Here is a 17,014-nt window from a genome sequence, read left to right on the forward strand (position 1 = left end):
TCTCTAGGGTCAGAATGAGCAAGGAAAGTGAAACTCTGTCTGCCAGTGTCTTAGTGAATTCTAGGTTCTGCTAAAACTGACTGAGAGTTCTTGTCAGGCAGACATCCCTTGAGGGAATGCTGTCTGGCCACTTTATATTAGCTATGAAGAAATAGGTTGAAACCAAGCACCTGGAAACTTACAAATGCTTCATGGAAAGAGTTAATAAGGAGTTTTGAGCCATCCATAAACAAAGAGACAGGTAGGCAGAGATCGATAGAAGAGCCTAGATGAGGCTTTAAAAGGTTGATAAGATTTTGGCAAGATCTTTATTGCCTTGGGAAAATGTTGAATACCTGCTGAATTTTCAGTTGATGTACATGTGGGTTGCAGGTGACTAATAGGATTGTGGAACCTTTCTGGCTCTCCACCCACTGTGGCTTTAGTTTGTTAACCTTTTCGACACTCAGCGAAGCTTGTCTCTCCTCTTCTTTCCAACCTTTATGGCATTTTGTGGAGGGGACAGCATGTAGGTCATATGGGGTTATTTCCTGGCATGCGTCAGCTACGTTTTTGGGGCGGCCTCCAATTTATGAGCATGGAAGATCTTGCAAGGGATTTAAATAGTTTAATTTTTTTTTTAAATTCATGGGGAATTTTAAGTTTTCTGATGGACGCTTAGAGGTTAGGACAGGCTTTCCTGGTATTCATTTTTGAAATCTAAATAACAAAAGCAAGCAGATTAGATTGCGATACACGCAGTGCAGAACAGATGAGTAAGAAGGTGCTATTTTTACTCAATCGCTTTGCTGAGTAGAGCAATTATTATTGCTAAAGCACTCACCAAATATGCTTTAATATTGTTTAACTGATCTATTTACCTTTTTAAGCATCAGGCAGTATTTCCACTACAATTAGTAAAATTATGAAATATTTCTTGCCTACTATGCAAGAATGCATAATGCATTGTAGTAGAAAGCGAATGTAGATTTGAATTCAGATTTAGGCCCTGACCTTGCAAGCTGTGTGGTCAAGATCCTACAACCCCATGGAACCCCTTTGGACTTAGTGGAGATTTCTGTGAGCACAGAAGCCTGCCCATATGGATCAGATTGCAGGACAACTGTCTTATACAAATTGAGCAATGAATCGAAAAGAAAAGAAAAGAAAAGAAATGGTTTCTGGTCATATGGTTGTGAAGGAATACATGAAAAAGGCTGAACAATCCTTACAGGCAAATAAAAAGAACTCCCTTATTACTAAAAATCGTGATTTTAATATTTTGGGGGGACTCGACTCATGATTCCTGAATGCTTAAGGCTGACGGTACTGCTGCTGTGGTTCTCCTCTTCCTTCTCAATCATGTGAGTTCAGGGCTTGAAAAGTTCACTTGCCCATGGTTAGAAGGCAGCTTTCCCTGATAGGTGCCATCAGCTGCTGGAGAAACCAAGCTTTTTAATTGAGAAGAACCTGCTAAATCTCACTCTTACTGGAACAGCTCTGAGGAGAAACAGGGACATGAGCAGGAGTTACTCACTGGAAAGGGAAGACTCAAAAACATAGAGAAGGAGTGGGATAGAATAGAGAGACCACCTCTTTCGCAGCAAGCTGAGGGGAGAGGCAAATGGTGGAGAAGCAGAGACCCATGTCATGAGTTGAGTTCTATAAAACACCTTGATAATTTTCTTTCCTGTTGAGTTCTACTTAGTTAACTTTGCAGTTCTTGGAGACAAATTCTCAGTTATGCTAAAGCCCTTTTTCGTGTGTTAGCTATACACTATTTTCCCCCTTGAGTAATAGGCGCCTGTGAGAAGCCTAGCCTTGACCTTGACCAGCTAAACCAAAGTGAAAGCTATTACCCTGTGCTGTTTGTAGGGAAAAGGTTGAGTTAGCTACCACCAACCTGACTTAACCTCTTTTCCTATCCTAGACAAATATTGAGAGAGATGGACACTAAAATTAAAAGGGGGAAAAAAAACCCTAAACTTGTCTGAGTAAATACTGTAGATGGAATTGACTTATATATTCTAAACTTACTGAGAGTGGGTCAGAAAAAAACAGTAAGTGCAAGCAAAAGTTCTTTGTACGTGTGAGAGAGATGGGCGGGCGTAGGGTTGGATAAATATAAAAGCACTGGGAAGTAGAGCAGTGCTCCCGAAGTAAAATGAATTCAGCTAAATGAGTGCAGTGACCCCCCCCCCCCCATCATGGGACCCTTTTCATGGTGTTTTGAAGGAACAAATTCAGTACAACATTTGCTTACTCTGTGTTTAGTCTATCTCAACTGTTTAATCATTTAAATCAATGGTAAAACAAACAAATACAAAAAAAAACAGGATGGCAAACTTGAAATGTCTTTTTCCTTCCTTCCTCATAATATCAACAATTTTGCAATGGACTTTTCTTAAACCGCTTGTGTTTGTTTGGAATAAGCCTCCTCTCTCTCCAGTAAAAAGCCATTGGAATCTGAATCCGCCCATCATATCCTTGCTAGCAGTAATTCTTTTACTTTTGTGTCCTGAAGGATCCCACTATGCAACATAACTGAAACAGTACTAATGTTGTTTACCTCGAAAGGATGATGGCTGAGAGTGGGCAATGTGATTTTTTTTTTAATTAAATTTAATTTAATTTTAACCCTTTCAAGTGATGTTTATGCTTGCACTGAATCATGACATTGACGCATTTATTCCCCCCAGACATGGCACAGTGAGGGACAAATCAAACTGGCCTCACAAGATGTCTTCTCCCTGCCCCCCGCCCCAATGAAAATAAATTAAAAATCTGCATTGTCTTTGGGCAGTGTGAAAGAAAGGGAAAGAGCAGGGATAGAGCAATCCACAGGAGAGTCAGAATGTTACCTGAGGCAGCATTAACTTCCACTGTGTGCTTTGTGTCTCTCCCCTTGGGAAGGTAGAGCACAGATGGGGGTTGGCAGCCAAAGGCTATGAGAAGACTCTTGGTCCTACTGAGCTTCTGTAGCAGCCAGGGCATTTAAGCAAGGATGAATAAGAGTACCTCCATGCAAGATCTATAGAGGTGAAGTGCTCAGCTTTCTGTAGGGTTAGTGCTTCCTTATGAATGATCATTTCCTACCCATTCTCTGCCCCCTGCTTGCCTGGACCAGGGTTTGCCATGAGAGACTATGTATATACTAGTGTCAGCGCCGTTGCAATAATTTGTCCTTCTCTGTGTGCAGGAGGGGAGCATATAGGCATAGCCAGCAGGACAATCTGCCTCTGCCTTGAGGATGGAAAGTCCTGACTCAGTATATTTTCTCTATGGTCTGAGGTAGACAGTGCAGGTTTTTCCACATACTCCTTTGTTTCAAGTAGGTAGACCACCTGATGCAGGAAAGATCAGACCCTTTTCCAGTGTCTTATCACCTAATAGTGAATTTAGCCATAAATTTAATACATTTCTGAAACCTATGATCACATCACTCGAGTTTAGGAGACCGAAAGATTGGCAGGTTCTAGGACCCTGCACAGAGATGCTAGGCAGGCAGATCAGGTGAGTCCTATTACCTCCAACTCTGGAGCACATCAGAATTTCAGTGTCTCCCGGACATGCAGAGAACTAGAAGGGTCCTGCAAGGAAAAGTTTTAGGAATAGCTAAGATCAAGAGTGGTGCTTATGCTGAGGTTTATTTCAATTGTAGTCATGTAAGTTAACAATAAAGGCAAGATCCAAGAAGGGGTAAAGTTGGACCAGATCCGGAACATTAATTCTGGCATTTCCTAACTTTTGAGTGCTTGACTTTGAAACCTTAAAGTTATCCATTCAATCTTAATTTGGCTCCATTGTGCTTATCGTTATGAGATAATCTCTTTAATTATATTATCACAGACTATTTTTTTTTATATTACCACTCCTACTTATTGAGTGTATAGGCTGGCCTACTCTAGGGAAGAATCAGGATTGTGTAGTGAATAAGTCTCTTGTCCCTAGGACCCTGGCCTCATTTGTTGCAGAAGTTGGAAGCTATGAGGTGAGTGAGTCAAGGGGGTGAAGGAAGACAGAGGATGGACTCCTGGTTAAGGTGGTTGAATGTTGCCCTGGAGAACTGGATTCTATCCTTGTCTCTGCCAGGGTTCCCCTGTGGTGCAGGGCAAGTCACTTATCATAGCAAGATGCTGTAGGTTCCTCATTTTCTGAGTGTTTGACTTGTGTTCCTAGAGTCTAATCTTCAGCTGTGAGCACTCACGTCTGTGATGAGGTCAATGAGAGTTGTACTTTGAAAATATAAAGTGCAGGTAATGCTCAATACTCGGGCGGGGGGGGGGGGCGCTAAGAGGGAAACAGGCCTTGGGTGTGTTAAATTGCACACCCAAAATTAATGAACAGTTTTGACCTTAATATCTCTGTGCCTTCTCTAAAATGGGGTACAATATCCCCTCATCTCACAGGGTTGTTGTGAAGATAGATTAATTTATTTTGTGAAGCACTCAGATATTATTGTGATGTGCACCATAAAAGTGCCCATGAAAAAGTTTAATAATTCTGTATTGAGAGCAGGATTTGAATAAAGGCCTCAAGCTGCACATTGAACAATGAGGATTAAACCAAATATTGAATGGTCGCTCATTAAGTCCATCCATGCAGTGCTACTCTTCTTCTTGGCCACACTTACTCTTCCCCTCTGGGCTCCCTGGCCAAGTCCCAGTCTGCTTTTCCTCCTGGCCTCCTTATATTAGACTTGTACCCTCAGCTCTCATCTTCTGTCCCAGTCTCCTTGACTAGCCAGTACTAGTCTCCTTGGCCTACTGGCTCTCAGTCTTCATCTCCCATAGCTTCTATTCTCCTTGGCCAGCTAATCCTAGTCTCTCCCATCCCAGGATTCTTATTCCAATCTAGTCCCTCAACTGCTGCTGTCCCCTGGTTCATACCTCTGTCCCCCCCAAGGCTCATAATCTGGATGTCTTTCAACAGGAATAGCAAAAGGTCTGTCCCTGACACCAGTGTAACACCACTCCACTCTCTCATTCCCTGGCAGATTTCAAGTCTCTGCACTGAGGCAAAACGAAATAATCTTTTGGTGACTCCAAATCCTCAATGTTTTCAGGTGGCTTAATCACAGTAACCACCTGTTCCTCTTCCTCCAAACACTGGCATTTTCATCCTTTCTCTTGTTTGTTTTTTACACTGGTCTACACTACACAGTTAGGCCGACCTAATTATATCAGTGTCTACACTACAGCCTTCCTCCTGCCTATTGTAAGCGCTCTATTATAGCGACATAATAACTTCACCTATGTGAGAGGTATAGAGCTTATGTTGGTGTAGTTAGGGTGACGAAGTGTCTGTGAAGACACTGCCGTACTTACATCAGCTGTTAGCTGTCTTTCCAATTTCGGGGCAGGAGCCATGAAATTGACAAGAAAGTGAGGCAGCTAGAGCCCAGCTGCCCCCACACCCCTGGAGAGCTGGGTGGGTGGACGGACATTGCTCCTAGCTGGGAGCCGGGGCAAGAATGGATCCCGCTCCCGCCTGGGAGCCGGGGTGAGAAGCCCCGGGCGGCTGGACCCCCCAGTTCACAGCTGGGAGCCAGGCAGCCATGTCAATTTCACGGCTTTGTTGCATCTTATCTTTGGTTAGGATGTAAGCTCTTCAGGGAAGACACTGTGCTTTCCTATACGTTTTTTACAATGCCTAGCACAATGGGAAATAATCCTAATGGGACCTTTGCGTATCACACCTACTTTTTGTTACCCCGGCTACATTTAATTCCTTATTTTTTCCATTTCAAGAAAACATTTAATCCTGATGGTTTCTATGCAGCACCACAACAGGTTTCTTTCCTTTGTAAAGGGATAAAGGAAAGACTCTGTTCTACTGTAAGAGAACAAGGTTGCCATTTACAATGATCCTTGGCACTTCTGTAGTGCCTTCAATCTCCTACACTGCCATTGTTAATGAATTTCCCCTAACCAAACCTCCATGACTTCCAATCACTCCATAATCACCCAAGAGCTAACAGGCAGATGGAAGAAATTGCGGCACACTTTTGGATGAAGTAGCTTGTCCTACGTCATGTGAGGTGTTTATGGAAGTTCCAGGAGGAACACCCAGATCTCTTGGCTCCCAGACTTGTGCTTTAACTTTGTTTCCTAATTGAAGTCTTCTGCTGGACTAAGACTTTGGAATCTCAGTGTACAGATTTTAAAAGGGCGTCTGGGATTTAATGAAAGGGCTTTCTAGTAAGAGAGTACCTGCTCACGGGCTCTGGGCTCATGCTGCTTTAGCTTGGTTGTCCATGACAGTTTTTCAAGGCTGATCTAATGGCAGGTAGAAATGAGACCAGTGGGTTAGAGTGAGAGAAGGAAGCAGAACCACCAGTGTGTAGGCAAAGCAAAAACATTTTAATTCTATATTGTTTTCTTTAGTGGCTCTTCAGTTTCATTCCCCCGAGGAAGAAATACTGAACAAAATTGCCTGCGCTAATCTCTTTTGCAAAGAGAGGGAGACTGGACCATTAATTATAAATGTCTGAAAACAGCACAATAATCAAAGTAAAAGGTAAAAATCCGAGTACTTGTTTACATGAACAGGAAGCAGCCTCAGGATCAGTGTATTTGAACGTCTATCTGTTTGTATAAAAGGTTGTCAATTCACGAATATGGGAATGTGCAATTACAGAACAAAAAAAACCCAGTTAAAATATCAACACAATTCTAAATTCCATTGCACGTTTCTCTGGGTTTACCTATTTCTGATTGTGTCTTTAGTATGCATAGCGTGTGTGTTCATAGAGGTGTTAAGTTCCTTTCATTTGTTCATATGGTGGAAATGTTAATTTTCAGTGGTTTGGAGGGCTTAAGGGGAGACAATTAGCTGTATAAGTCATTATTCTCATTCATTGGAGTAGCCTTTCTGATTTGCTGTGCATGCCCCATGTGTGTGTCCCATACTATTTAGGAATTGAAGTACTTTATTAAGCAGAGAACTTAATGGAACAAGTAATGTAAGGTTTTACATTTTAAAAAATACAAAAAACTTTCCGTTCCATCCCAGCAATAAATGTACGAGATGCATTTAGTTCATGCTGATAAGACCTATATGAAAGGCACTTGGACCACAGAGATGCTCGGGTACCTCAGTAGGTATGCTACAATAACCTCAATAGAATAGTATTCTGCAGTGTTGTTTCCCTTCTGTTTCCTCCTGTCATATTCTGTCTCAATATCAAGCTACAATATCTTTGACATGATCAGAAGTAACTCTAGATACCTGTGTGACTATCTGTACTCCATGATAAATATTTCCCATGTTAGACTATTTTTTATTCCTTCAGTGCAGTGTTTTCCCTAAGCCATATGTGTTGAATTTTTCCCTAGCTATCCATTGCAATCTGAATCCCAATGGCATTGATCGTCCTGTCCACACAGAAGATATTAACCTGTCACTTGAAGGTGAAGGAGTTGAGTTGCCCTCGCGTAAGAATGATAATACTCAAAAGGTGCTTGAGTTGAAAGGGACACCCAAGAGACAGCAGGTGGAACCAGAAACATCTAAGGTAGGTAAATTCAGATCACTGCTTATTTTACAGAACCCTGAAGTGTGTGACTATGTCACAGAAGACACAAAGTCATGGACAATGAGTAAAAGCAACAGCAGAGGGGGAAAAGTGTTGCAGCAATAGAAAAGTATAGCTACGCTAGGCACATGCATAACTTGGTGCGTCCACTGTGTTTTATATCTGTCTATATGAAAAGAATAAAAAATAGTGGAATTGCTCTATTGCAGGCATTGCAAAAGAGGTAAGTTTGCAGACTGATTTTAAAACAGGATAGAATAGTGACTGAGTGGACCGGCATGGATTTGTGCTTTAACATGAGTTTGTGGAGACTGAGGGCTAGTCTAAACTGAAAAGTTCAATTGGCATAGCAACATCAATTCGGGGTGTGAAAAATCCACACGTCTGAGACACATAGTTAAGCCAACCTAACCGCCGGTGAAGGCCGTGCTAGGTCAATGCAAGAGTCCTTCCACTGACCTAGCTGCTGCCTGTCTCAGGGAGGTGGATTGGAGAACCCCTCTCATCACTGTAATAAGTGTCTACCCTGAAGTGCAACAGCAGCACAGCTGCAGCTATAGCGCTGTAGTGTTTCTAGTATAGACATACTGTACCTTGAGTTTAGTATGATGCATAAACTGATTTGAAGTAGAATGTACTCAGTCAACTTCTTCACATCTGACATCACTGTGAATAGCTATACTTCAGGTGTGAATTTTAAAGACAAATAAATTGTCTGTTCTGATTTATAAATTGACCTGAATTTTTAGTTTCTTATTCACGTGCAGTAGAGATACTCATCAAATATAGGTCAATGCTCCAGTCATTTTTGATATTGGAACAATAACCGTCTCTATGTATGGTCACGGCAGATATGTTTTAAGTGGAATGAAAAATAGAAGAATGTAAAATATTTTGGGCCAGATTTTGTAAAAGGCCTGCCAATCTTTTGAACCTTGTAAGCCCTGAAAAACTAGAGTGGGGGGAGAGCGGTGGGGGAGGGGGGAAGAGAGAAGGGTAGAGAGGAACTTCTGCAGAGTGGAAGATTGATTATTTTTACTGAATCTGGTACTTCAGGGGTTACTAGAGCAGATAAAATGAGTAAAAAATGAAAAGTCAACAACAGTATTTTGAATAACTTGAACAATAAGTATATTCCTGCAGTCGATGATACAGTAAATTTAATAATGTATACACAACCATTATGAATTTTACTTTAGAATCAATTAACGTTTGATATTTTGCACAATATCCTGGCTGCTAATAATAGAAGCTTACTATGAATTCACTATAGTAGTGTTTATCTAAGATACTTGCTTATAACAGATGCAATAAACTCACATCATCCTTTCTTCAGTAAGTCAATTAACTGAATCCAACCCAGGCTGACAGCAACAAAAGCAGTTGCAATTTGCAGTCTGTTCAGTGGCCCAGGTCAAGTGAATTGTTGGCTTCACTTAAATCCTTACTGAAACAGGTTTCCATATTAGCCTGAATCTTTTATTTGCAGTCTCAACAAAGGGGATGTCTACACTGCAATAAAAACGTTGTGGCACTGAGTCATAGAGCCTGGATCAATTGACTTTTGGCTTATGGGGCTCTGGCTACAGGGCTAAAAATTGCAGTGTCGACGTTTTTGGACTTGGATTGGAGCCTGGGCTCTGAAACCCTGTGAGGAGGATGAGTCTCAGAGTTCTGGCTCGAGCTTGAGCCCAAATGTCTACACTGCTATTTTTAGCCCTGCAGCCTGAGATCTGAAAGACCAAGTCAGTTAACCCAGGCCAGTCACACCTGTGCCATGGGTCTTTTATTGCAGACACGCCCAAAGAGGCCAAATATGAAGTGGATGCTGAAACTAAGCTATGCTAGTACATAAAAGCGCTTTCCTTAAGTCAAAATTGAGATGCACTGGCAGCACAATATGATGAAACTTCCACTGCTGCTGTCTGTTCTGTATTTGTTCTGTTGATAAGTTGAAAACTTAATTTCCAGGGGTGTCCATCAGGAAACCTGGAGGGGAAAAATGCTTCATTAGTATTGCAAAGTCAGCCATCAGAGTCATATGCACACAGCTATGCTGATCAAAGTAATCTTGTTAAAGAAGCATTTGTTTGTGCCTGATGAAAATATTCACATTTTTTCTTTTGGATTAAGCTTGTGATAGTTGTTGAGTATCAAACTAATAAAGTGGATTGGCTATTATTGGTGAACATGGTTCCGCAGTATTGGGTGATTCTATTCTTCCCCCCCCCTTCTCTGTTGTATCCACGTAGTATTGTTTCTCATCTGATCTGGATTCAGGTTTTCTATTCTGGAGAGATCTAGATAGATGAATCTTTTCTAATTGTCTGCATCTTGAATTAGAAACATAAAATGCAATTTTTATGGGGGGAGGGGTGTGTGTGTGTATACAAATTGAAGAAAGTAACTATGTAATTTGTTTCCTTCTGTACAATGAAAGGATGAGAGAGAGTAGAGGAAAAAATACTGCAAATGAAACACTGTTGGGTTATACACTTAATTTACATTTTCCATCACATAGATTTTCCATTTATTTATCCTTTCTTTTGTCCGTATCTTTTCTTTTCTGGGTCTGTCATTGCTTTTAGTTCCTTGTGTTTAAATAATACTAATGCACACATCTCTAGTTTTGACATTTATATAATACATAGCAGTGCAATGTGATAAATGCGATGATATGTACTTATGATGTACTTTTGACCACCTTGCATGGCTTTTGCCCAATAATTCATTCTATTGGAAACATTTCCCACATTTGAAACCCCCAGTAGCCTCAAGCTATTGCCATTAAAATGATAGGTAGGGTAGGCGAGGGGTCCACCAAGGTTGAGGCCCAACCACTTTTTGGCTGAGCCAAAGCTGAGTAGCACTGCAATCCCCCTCATGCAAATTTGCAGGGTGTGGTGTAGGGGCTCATGGGCCAGGGAAGTCAAGCTGCTGGAGGCAAGGGTGGGAAGCATGCCTGAGAGGGGAAGAAAGAGAGTCAGGTGGGGGAAGAATCTGTTTTTCTTCCGTCCCCGCTCCCCCCCACACACATGCTTTGAATGGCGCACTACCCTTCCTCCCACTTCCCCAGCCCTGATTCAAACAAAGAGAATATTCCACCTGCCAGAGTAATATTTTCTTCTTCTTCTTACAATGGTTTGAGATGCAGCACGGATAATATTTCATCATGGACCATTGAGAGATTTAAGGGCCAATTTTTGTGACTCATCAGGGCTATGAAGGGGAACCTTATACTATTGGCAAAGAATGAAACATACAACGCTCCTAGGTCTGGAATGTCTTATGAGAGCAGGTTTTTGAAAGGGGCAGAAAGGGCTTGGGTGTTACAAAACTTATGTAAGTTTCTACAATGCTGTTTGTTTTCACAGTAACTAAGGCATCTGATTTTAAAGATCTGTTGATATGGAAAAACAGAAGAAACCTTCTATCCCTCTTTTCCTGCAGAACAATGTAGCAAACCCCAAATACACAAATGTGGTATAAAGCCTTTAATGGCATATGTTTGGGTTGATATGGATAGGTCAATGAGACTCTACCCAAGTACAGAGACCACACAAATAGATGCAGGATCAGGGTGTGTTTGTGCATACACACGTGTGTGCTCTTTTCCTGGTGTGTGATTGCTTTTAATCTTAGAAGTAGGTCAAAAGGCAAACTTTAAAATCTACACTGCTGAATGGACCTATACAGAGCTGAAGTCTCTCTTCCTTTTGTTTTTTCACTAACAGCCAAGGATGGTTTTAGAAAGACATTTTTCCTCCAATAGTTTCACTGTTAGTCCCACTCAGTATGGAGCTGGAGCCGGTTCCCACCGGTTCGCTAGAACCAGTTGTTTCTAAATTTAACTGGTCAAAAGTGGCACCTTAGGCACCGACTCCATGGGTGCTCCAGGGCTGGAGCACCCAAGGGGAAAATTTGATGAGTGCAGAACACCCACGGCAGCTCCCTGCCCCCAGCTCACCTCCGCTTCGCCTCCCCCTCCTCTCCTGAATGTGCTGCCCTGCTCTGCTTCTCCACCCTTTCCTCCCCCCCCGGCTTCCTGCGAATCAGCTGTTCGCGCAGGAAGCAGGCCGCGGCTTCCTGCTCAGGCCCAGGGAGGCAGAGGTGAGCTGGGGTGGGTGGGTGGGCACGAGGAGGGCCGCCTGCACTACACCGCACGCAGCAGGTAACCCGGGTTGGGGGGCAGCGCGGCGCAGCGCGCAGGGGAACCACTCCCCGTTCCAGCTCACCTCGGCCTGAGCGGGAAGCTGCCGCCTGCTTCTCACCTTGCCCCAGCTTCCCGCACGAACAGCTGATTCGCAGGAAGCCGGGGGGCGGAGAAGCAGAGCGGGGCAGCGCGTTCAGGGGAGGAGGAGGAGCAGAGGTGAGCTGGGGCTGGGCGCGGGGTGGGGAGCGGGATGTGATCAGTGGGGGAGCGGCCGCTCCCCTGTCCCAGGAGCCAGAGGGACCTGCAGGATGCTTCCTTGGAGCACCCCCAGGTAAGCACCACCAGGACTCCCCACCTCGCCCCCTGGCAGGTGCCTCTGGCTCTTAGGGGGGGGTGGGCACCCACGATGGTGACCCACGAGACCCTCCTGCCCAGTTCTGGGGGCAGGCAGGGGACAGGGGAGGGGGGTGGATGGGGCTGAGGGGGTTGTCAAGGAACGCGGGGGGATCGGATGGGGCAAGAGTCCTGGGGGGCGGGGGTGGGCAACGACACCCTCATGGGGTGAGGAGGGAACCAGTTAAGATTTTGGCAGCTCATCACTGGTCCCACTGTATGATCTTGTATAGTGTTTCCTCAATTTTATCCATTATTCTTAATGTCATTTCTGCGGGCTCCTATGTCCGTCTTGATTTTTTTTTCCATTTCCTTCTCTCTAGCCCCAAATTTTCTGATTTCTTGTTCTCATTCACAACTTTAATTCATGATTTTGAAAGCGGCACTATTCATTGTGAGCAAGGGTGCTAGAAATTGGCCCTTCATTTATAAGAAAAAAGTTATTTGGAAAAGTTGATTCTATATACAGAATTATATGTCATGTCACACATGGTTCTCATTATGTCCTAACTGTTAGCAAATATTGCAGGCTACCTAATGGTGACCACTAGAGCTACAATTACACTTTTTTGTTTAGTTGGTAATTGCAGTTTTATATCTGACTTGGAGACAAATTACAGGGGTTTCAAATCTGCACAAAAACTGTAAGAAAATAAAATGGTAGATGAAGTGATGTTGCCTTTTGTTGACAAGCGCTTCATGGATATCAGTGTGCTGAACACTTTTCCCCCTTCCTTTGTAATGTACCTTATTAACACTTTGGGGCTCTTTTTATATTTTTCCATAATTCAGTTATGAAAAAAGAACTCAAAAACATTAAGTTTGGAGGTTGAGAATTCTAAACCAATTACTGTTCCCTTATTTCAGCTCATCAGTCCAAATATCACCTGGAGTAGAGAGGAGCAACTCCATTGACTTCATGGAATTCTGCTTGCTTATGGCAGTAGTTAATGGCCTCGTGCTGCAATACACACTTTAACAGCATGTCTTGAAGCATGTCTCTGAGCACAGAGAGATAAGGCAGGTTCTAAGCGGCACTTGTTAGGTTGATATTTCCAGCTTTGGTGATGTGTAAGAATATTTTATCCTTACAGCGTGTAAAGAATTTTAGCCCTTAGTTTCCGTTTTTAATGGCAGAATAAAGGAAATGAGCATCCAAAACAGACAATTCCCCCAAAAGCACAAATTTTGCATTAGTAACTTCTTTTTATAATTGTCACGTTAAACAGATCCTGTTACAATGGGGCAGTTAAAAAGTCAACAATTGCTGGTTACCACCCAGTTCGTTCTCTCTCTCTCTCTCTCAGATGCACACACGGTTAGGTTAAAGAAGACTTTTAATGATGGGGTGGGTTGATTTAAATCAAGGTTTCTTGCTTGCTGATTTAAAGCTGTAATTTAAATAGTTGATTTTAATCTTGTTTTGCATGTGTTCTTTATTTTCCTAAAGATGCATTGATTCTCATTGGTTGGTAACCACTGAAAAGTTGATTTGCAACTAAATACAGCTCTTATGCTAAATTTGGTCCTCCCCCCCCTTTAACTAGCCAGGAGGATACCCTATATATATCACACATTTATTTGAGCAATTATATAGGTTATTTTACATCTATTCAGATTCTTAATATTTGCATTTGTATTAAGATGAGTGATGCACTTCTTATTTACTAGATGATTAATCTTGTACTTGTCATTTGTGTCAAACTCTATTTAGATGGAAATTCAGTTAAATGTATGAAAGCAGTATTTTTTTTTTAACTGTTAAATAAAACTACCTTCTGTGCTGGATAAGGAAAAAACTCTGTTTTATCAAAACATGTTTTGCATCTAAAACTGGCTGATTTATTACACCGAAGAAGTAATATCTGTAGTTAACAGATTATTTCGAGTCACCATGTCCTTCACAATTTTGAATAGGTGTGAGGAGGAGATCTACTTAATTTCTTATGGCACCTTAGAGACTAACAAATTTATTTGAGCATAAGCTTTCGTGAGCTACATTTGGTGTTTCCACCAAATGCATCCGGTGAAGTGAGCTGTAGCTCATGAAAGCTTATGCTCAAATAAATTTGTTAGTCTCTAAGGTGCCACAAGTATTCCTTTTCTTTTGCGAATACAGACTAACACGGCTGCTACTCTGAAACTTAATTTCTTGTCATAGATTGGAAGAGGAAAACAGGCTTTCCTGCTTTTTCAACTCAAAATTAATTTCTTAACTTTGAATGAAATAGTCATTTAACTAAACCAGTTGAGTAAACTGAAATGGAGGAAATAGTCTCTCTGTCTTAGAAGAAGGTACTGCTGTCAAAAACTGGTTTAGCATTTCAGCAAACTCTGGTTGCAGGTGCTTAGCCAGTGACTTCCATCAGGTCAGTGGTTTGACTGTCTTTAAAACTTCAGCAGCAAATATTTATCACTTAATATTTTTCCGACATTTAATTTAACTGATTATAATAGATTATAGTGAGCAAAGGCTTTAACATAGGTTGTCATAATGTCAAATTTAATTTTAAATATGTTTAGTTTTAAACATAAACCTGTGTTTAATTCCAATAATGAAGTCTGATTTTTAAATGTTTAAAAATGGGGAATTTTTAGGGTTTTTTTTTTTAACTTTAAATCCTGTTGTGTTATCTGCCCTATTTAAGGGTGAATTGGCAAGATCTCACATGGCTCTAGACTGGTGGCCAATGTCACTATTCCAAAAAACTCCAAAAGAGTTATTTTTATTTATTGAACAGGACGTTCTTGTTTTAAGCTTTTCCCTTTGAAAAGCGACAGGGAGAAAAAAGGCTAGAGGGGTGGCACCAGGATATCCCTGCAAGCCTGAGGCTGAAACCCAGGCCAGTTGGCTGAGGTAAACAAACGTTTCATGTTGTGGCGGGGGGAGAGGGAGTTTCACCAGAATAAAAATAGCTTTGTTTCAAATAGCTCATTTCTTAAGATAAAACCCGAGTGGAAGTAAATTTAATGTAGATTTTTCGTCCTTTATTAATGATAGTTATAGTGACACACAACAGCTCTTCCTGCCCAGTCTTTGATAGAATTAGTAAGTATAGTTACAGAATCACAGTCTACAGGACTTATTACTCTGAGTACTGAAATGGTTCCAAAAATTTTTCAGTTTGGCAGGTAGTTCAATTGATATCATTACATTTTAGGGTAATGTGGCTCCCTGGTGTCTCATTTTGTGGTTGTTTGTAATCTACAGCTCTTAGCTGTTCTTGCTTCTGTCTTCATTTTTTTGCTGTGCTTTTCTTTCAACTCACAGTTAGAAGCTTGCATGTCTTCTGCCTTTCAGTGTGTCTAAACTGGAGGGGTGAAATGCTGGATACAAACATCCTCTTTTCTCTCTCAACATTCGCTTGAATCTGCTGGAGCAGCGATGTAATATTTTTGATTAAATATGAATCAAGGCAGATAATTTGTTTGACTTGCCCAGCCAATTTTTTAGATATGATAAGCCCTCCAAACTGTCCACAGATAAGTAACACAATTTGTGTGCAAAATAACTGTCAAACTTGAACACAGAAATGCAGCAAATGTCAACAAAGAAATGGAAAAAGCTTTCAGCTTTTCAAACTATAGCTTTCTTTACACACACAATGTGAATCTGCAATTCAACAAATAACTATTCACATTATAATATCAAGCTAAAGAAATATAATTGAGATGTTCATGACTATAGCCTGTGTGTGTGTGTGTGTGTGTGTACATTAGTATGAAAATATAGCATGGACTCTTGTTGTTCTGTTTTGAAAAGTGAAATAGAAACATACAATGACCTCTGCCCACATGAAATGAATGGGGTCTTTTCATAATTTGGTGGTTGGTCCAACTGATGAGAATATCTTTATCGAAATTGCGTCTGCTATGTAAAAAATCTCTTCTTAGGTCATTATTTCAATGAGAAATAGCTAGCAGAAAAAGAAAGTTTTGTCTCCCTTCTGTTGAGCGGGAGCAGATATCCGGGCCTTGCAGGTAGGTTCTTATTGAAGTAGAAATCTAGTGATGTGACATGGAGTCTAAGTATGAGTTTATTTTACACTATGGTTGTATTTTGCTCTTTCCACAACTAACATAATATGAAGAAACCACATGGCACAGTGGGGCCAAATAACTGTGACAACAGAGAAATCCTAGCTTCATGAACACACTGCTGAGCTGACAGGTTGTTGGTGTCTTCTGAAAGTAGGTGTGTGTGTGTGTGTGTGTGTGTGTGTGTGTGTGTGTGTAATATATATATAGTGACGGGGCAAAGCCAGATGGCTATGGAAGAATAGTGGGAGATAGATATATTAGCTCCAGGCTAAACAAATCCCTGGTACAGGATAAGTGAAATGGCAGCTGCTCCAGGTCAATTAACACACCTGGGGCCAATTAAGAACTTTCCAGAAGGCAGGGAGAAGGCTAGGTTGATTGGGACACCTGAAGCCAATCAGGGGCTGGCTGAAACTAGTTAAAAGCCTCTAGTCAGTCAGGTGGGAGTGCATGTCAGGAGCTGTGGGAAGAAGTTGTGTGGTTGGAGAGGCTGAGTAGTACACACCATATCAGGCACAAGGAAGGAGGCCCTGAGGTAAGGGTGAAGTGGAGCTTGAGGAAGTGAGGGCTGCTGTGGGGAAAGTAGCCCAGGGAATTGTACATGTCGTGTTTCTAAAAGGTCAGCTACCATAGCTGATACTATTAGGGTTCCTGGGCTGGAGCCTGGAGTAGAGGGTGAGCCCGGGCTTCCCCACCCTCCCTTTGCCCCCTGATTAATCACTGAGACTGGGAGACAACAGACTGTGCAAGGAAGGATAACTTCTCCTCACCTCCCTCTCTGGCTTATGATGAAGATGGCTCAGTAGACTGTGACCCTTGTCTCTAGAGAAAGAAGGAGGGTCACAGTGAGCCTCTGAGGCTAGCAAAATCCGCCAGGAAACACGGGACCCACGGAGGCAAGGACAGAGCTT

At 41.9% G+C, this 17,014-nt stretch overlaps 1 protein-coding gene across 11 annotated transcripts in view; it reads left to right on the plus strand.

Annotated features, from left to right (window-relative positions):
• Positions 1-17,014, plus strand: part of SAMD12 (sterile alpha motif domain containing 12) — a 248,251-nt gene that overhangs the window by 10,290 nt on the left and 220,947 nt on the right. For 6 of the 11 annotated variants that reach the window (XM_038392672.2, XM_038392679.2, XM_038392683.2 and 3 more), the window contains exons 2-3: positions 6,366-6,498; positions 7,317-7,495. In XM_038392672.2, coding sequence (XP_038248600.1) covers positions 6,465-6,498; positions 7,317-7,495 — 213 coding nt within the window. In that variant the 5' untranslated portion in view covers positions 6,366-6,464. The remainder of the gene's footprint in view (positions 1-6,365; positions 6,499-7,316; positions 7,496-17,014) is intronic. The other 5 variants (XR_006278676.1, XR_006278677.1, XM_038392676.2 and 2 more) reach the window with 1 other exon arrangement.

Source organism: Dermochelys coriacea, chromosome 2, assembly GCF_009764565.3.
Source record: "Dermochelys coriacea isolate rDerCor1 chromosome 2, rDerCor1.pri.v4, whole genome shotgun sequence".
NCBI lineage: Eukaryota > Metazoa > Chordata > Testudines > Dermochelyidae > Dermochelys > Dermochelys coriacea.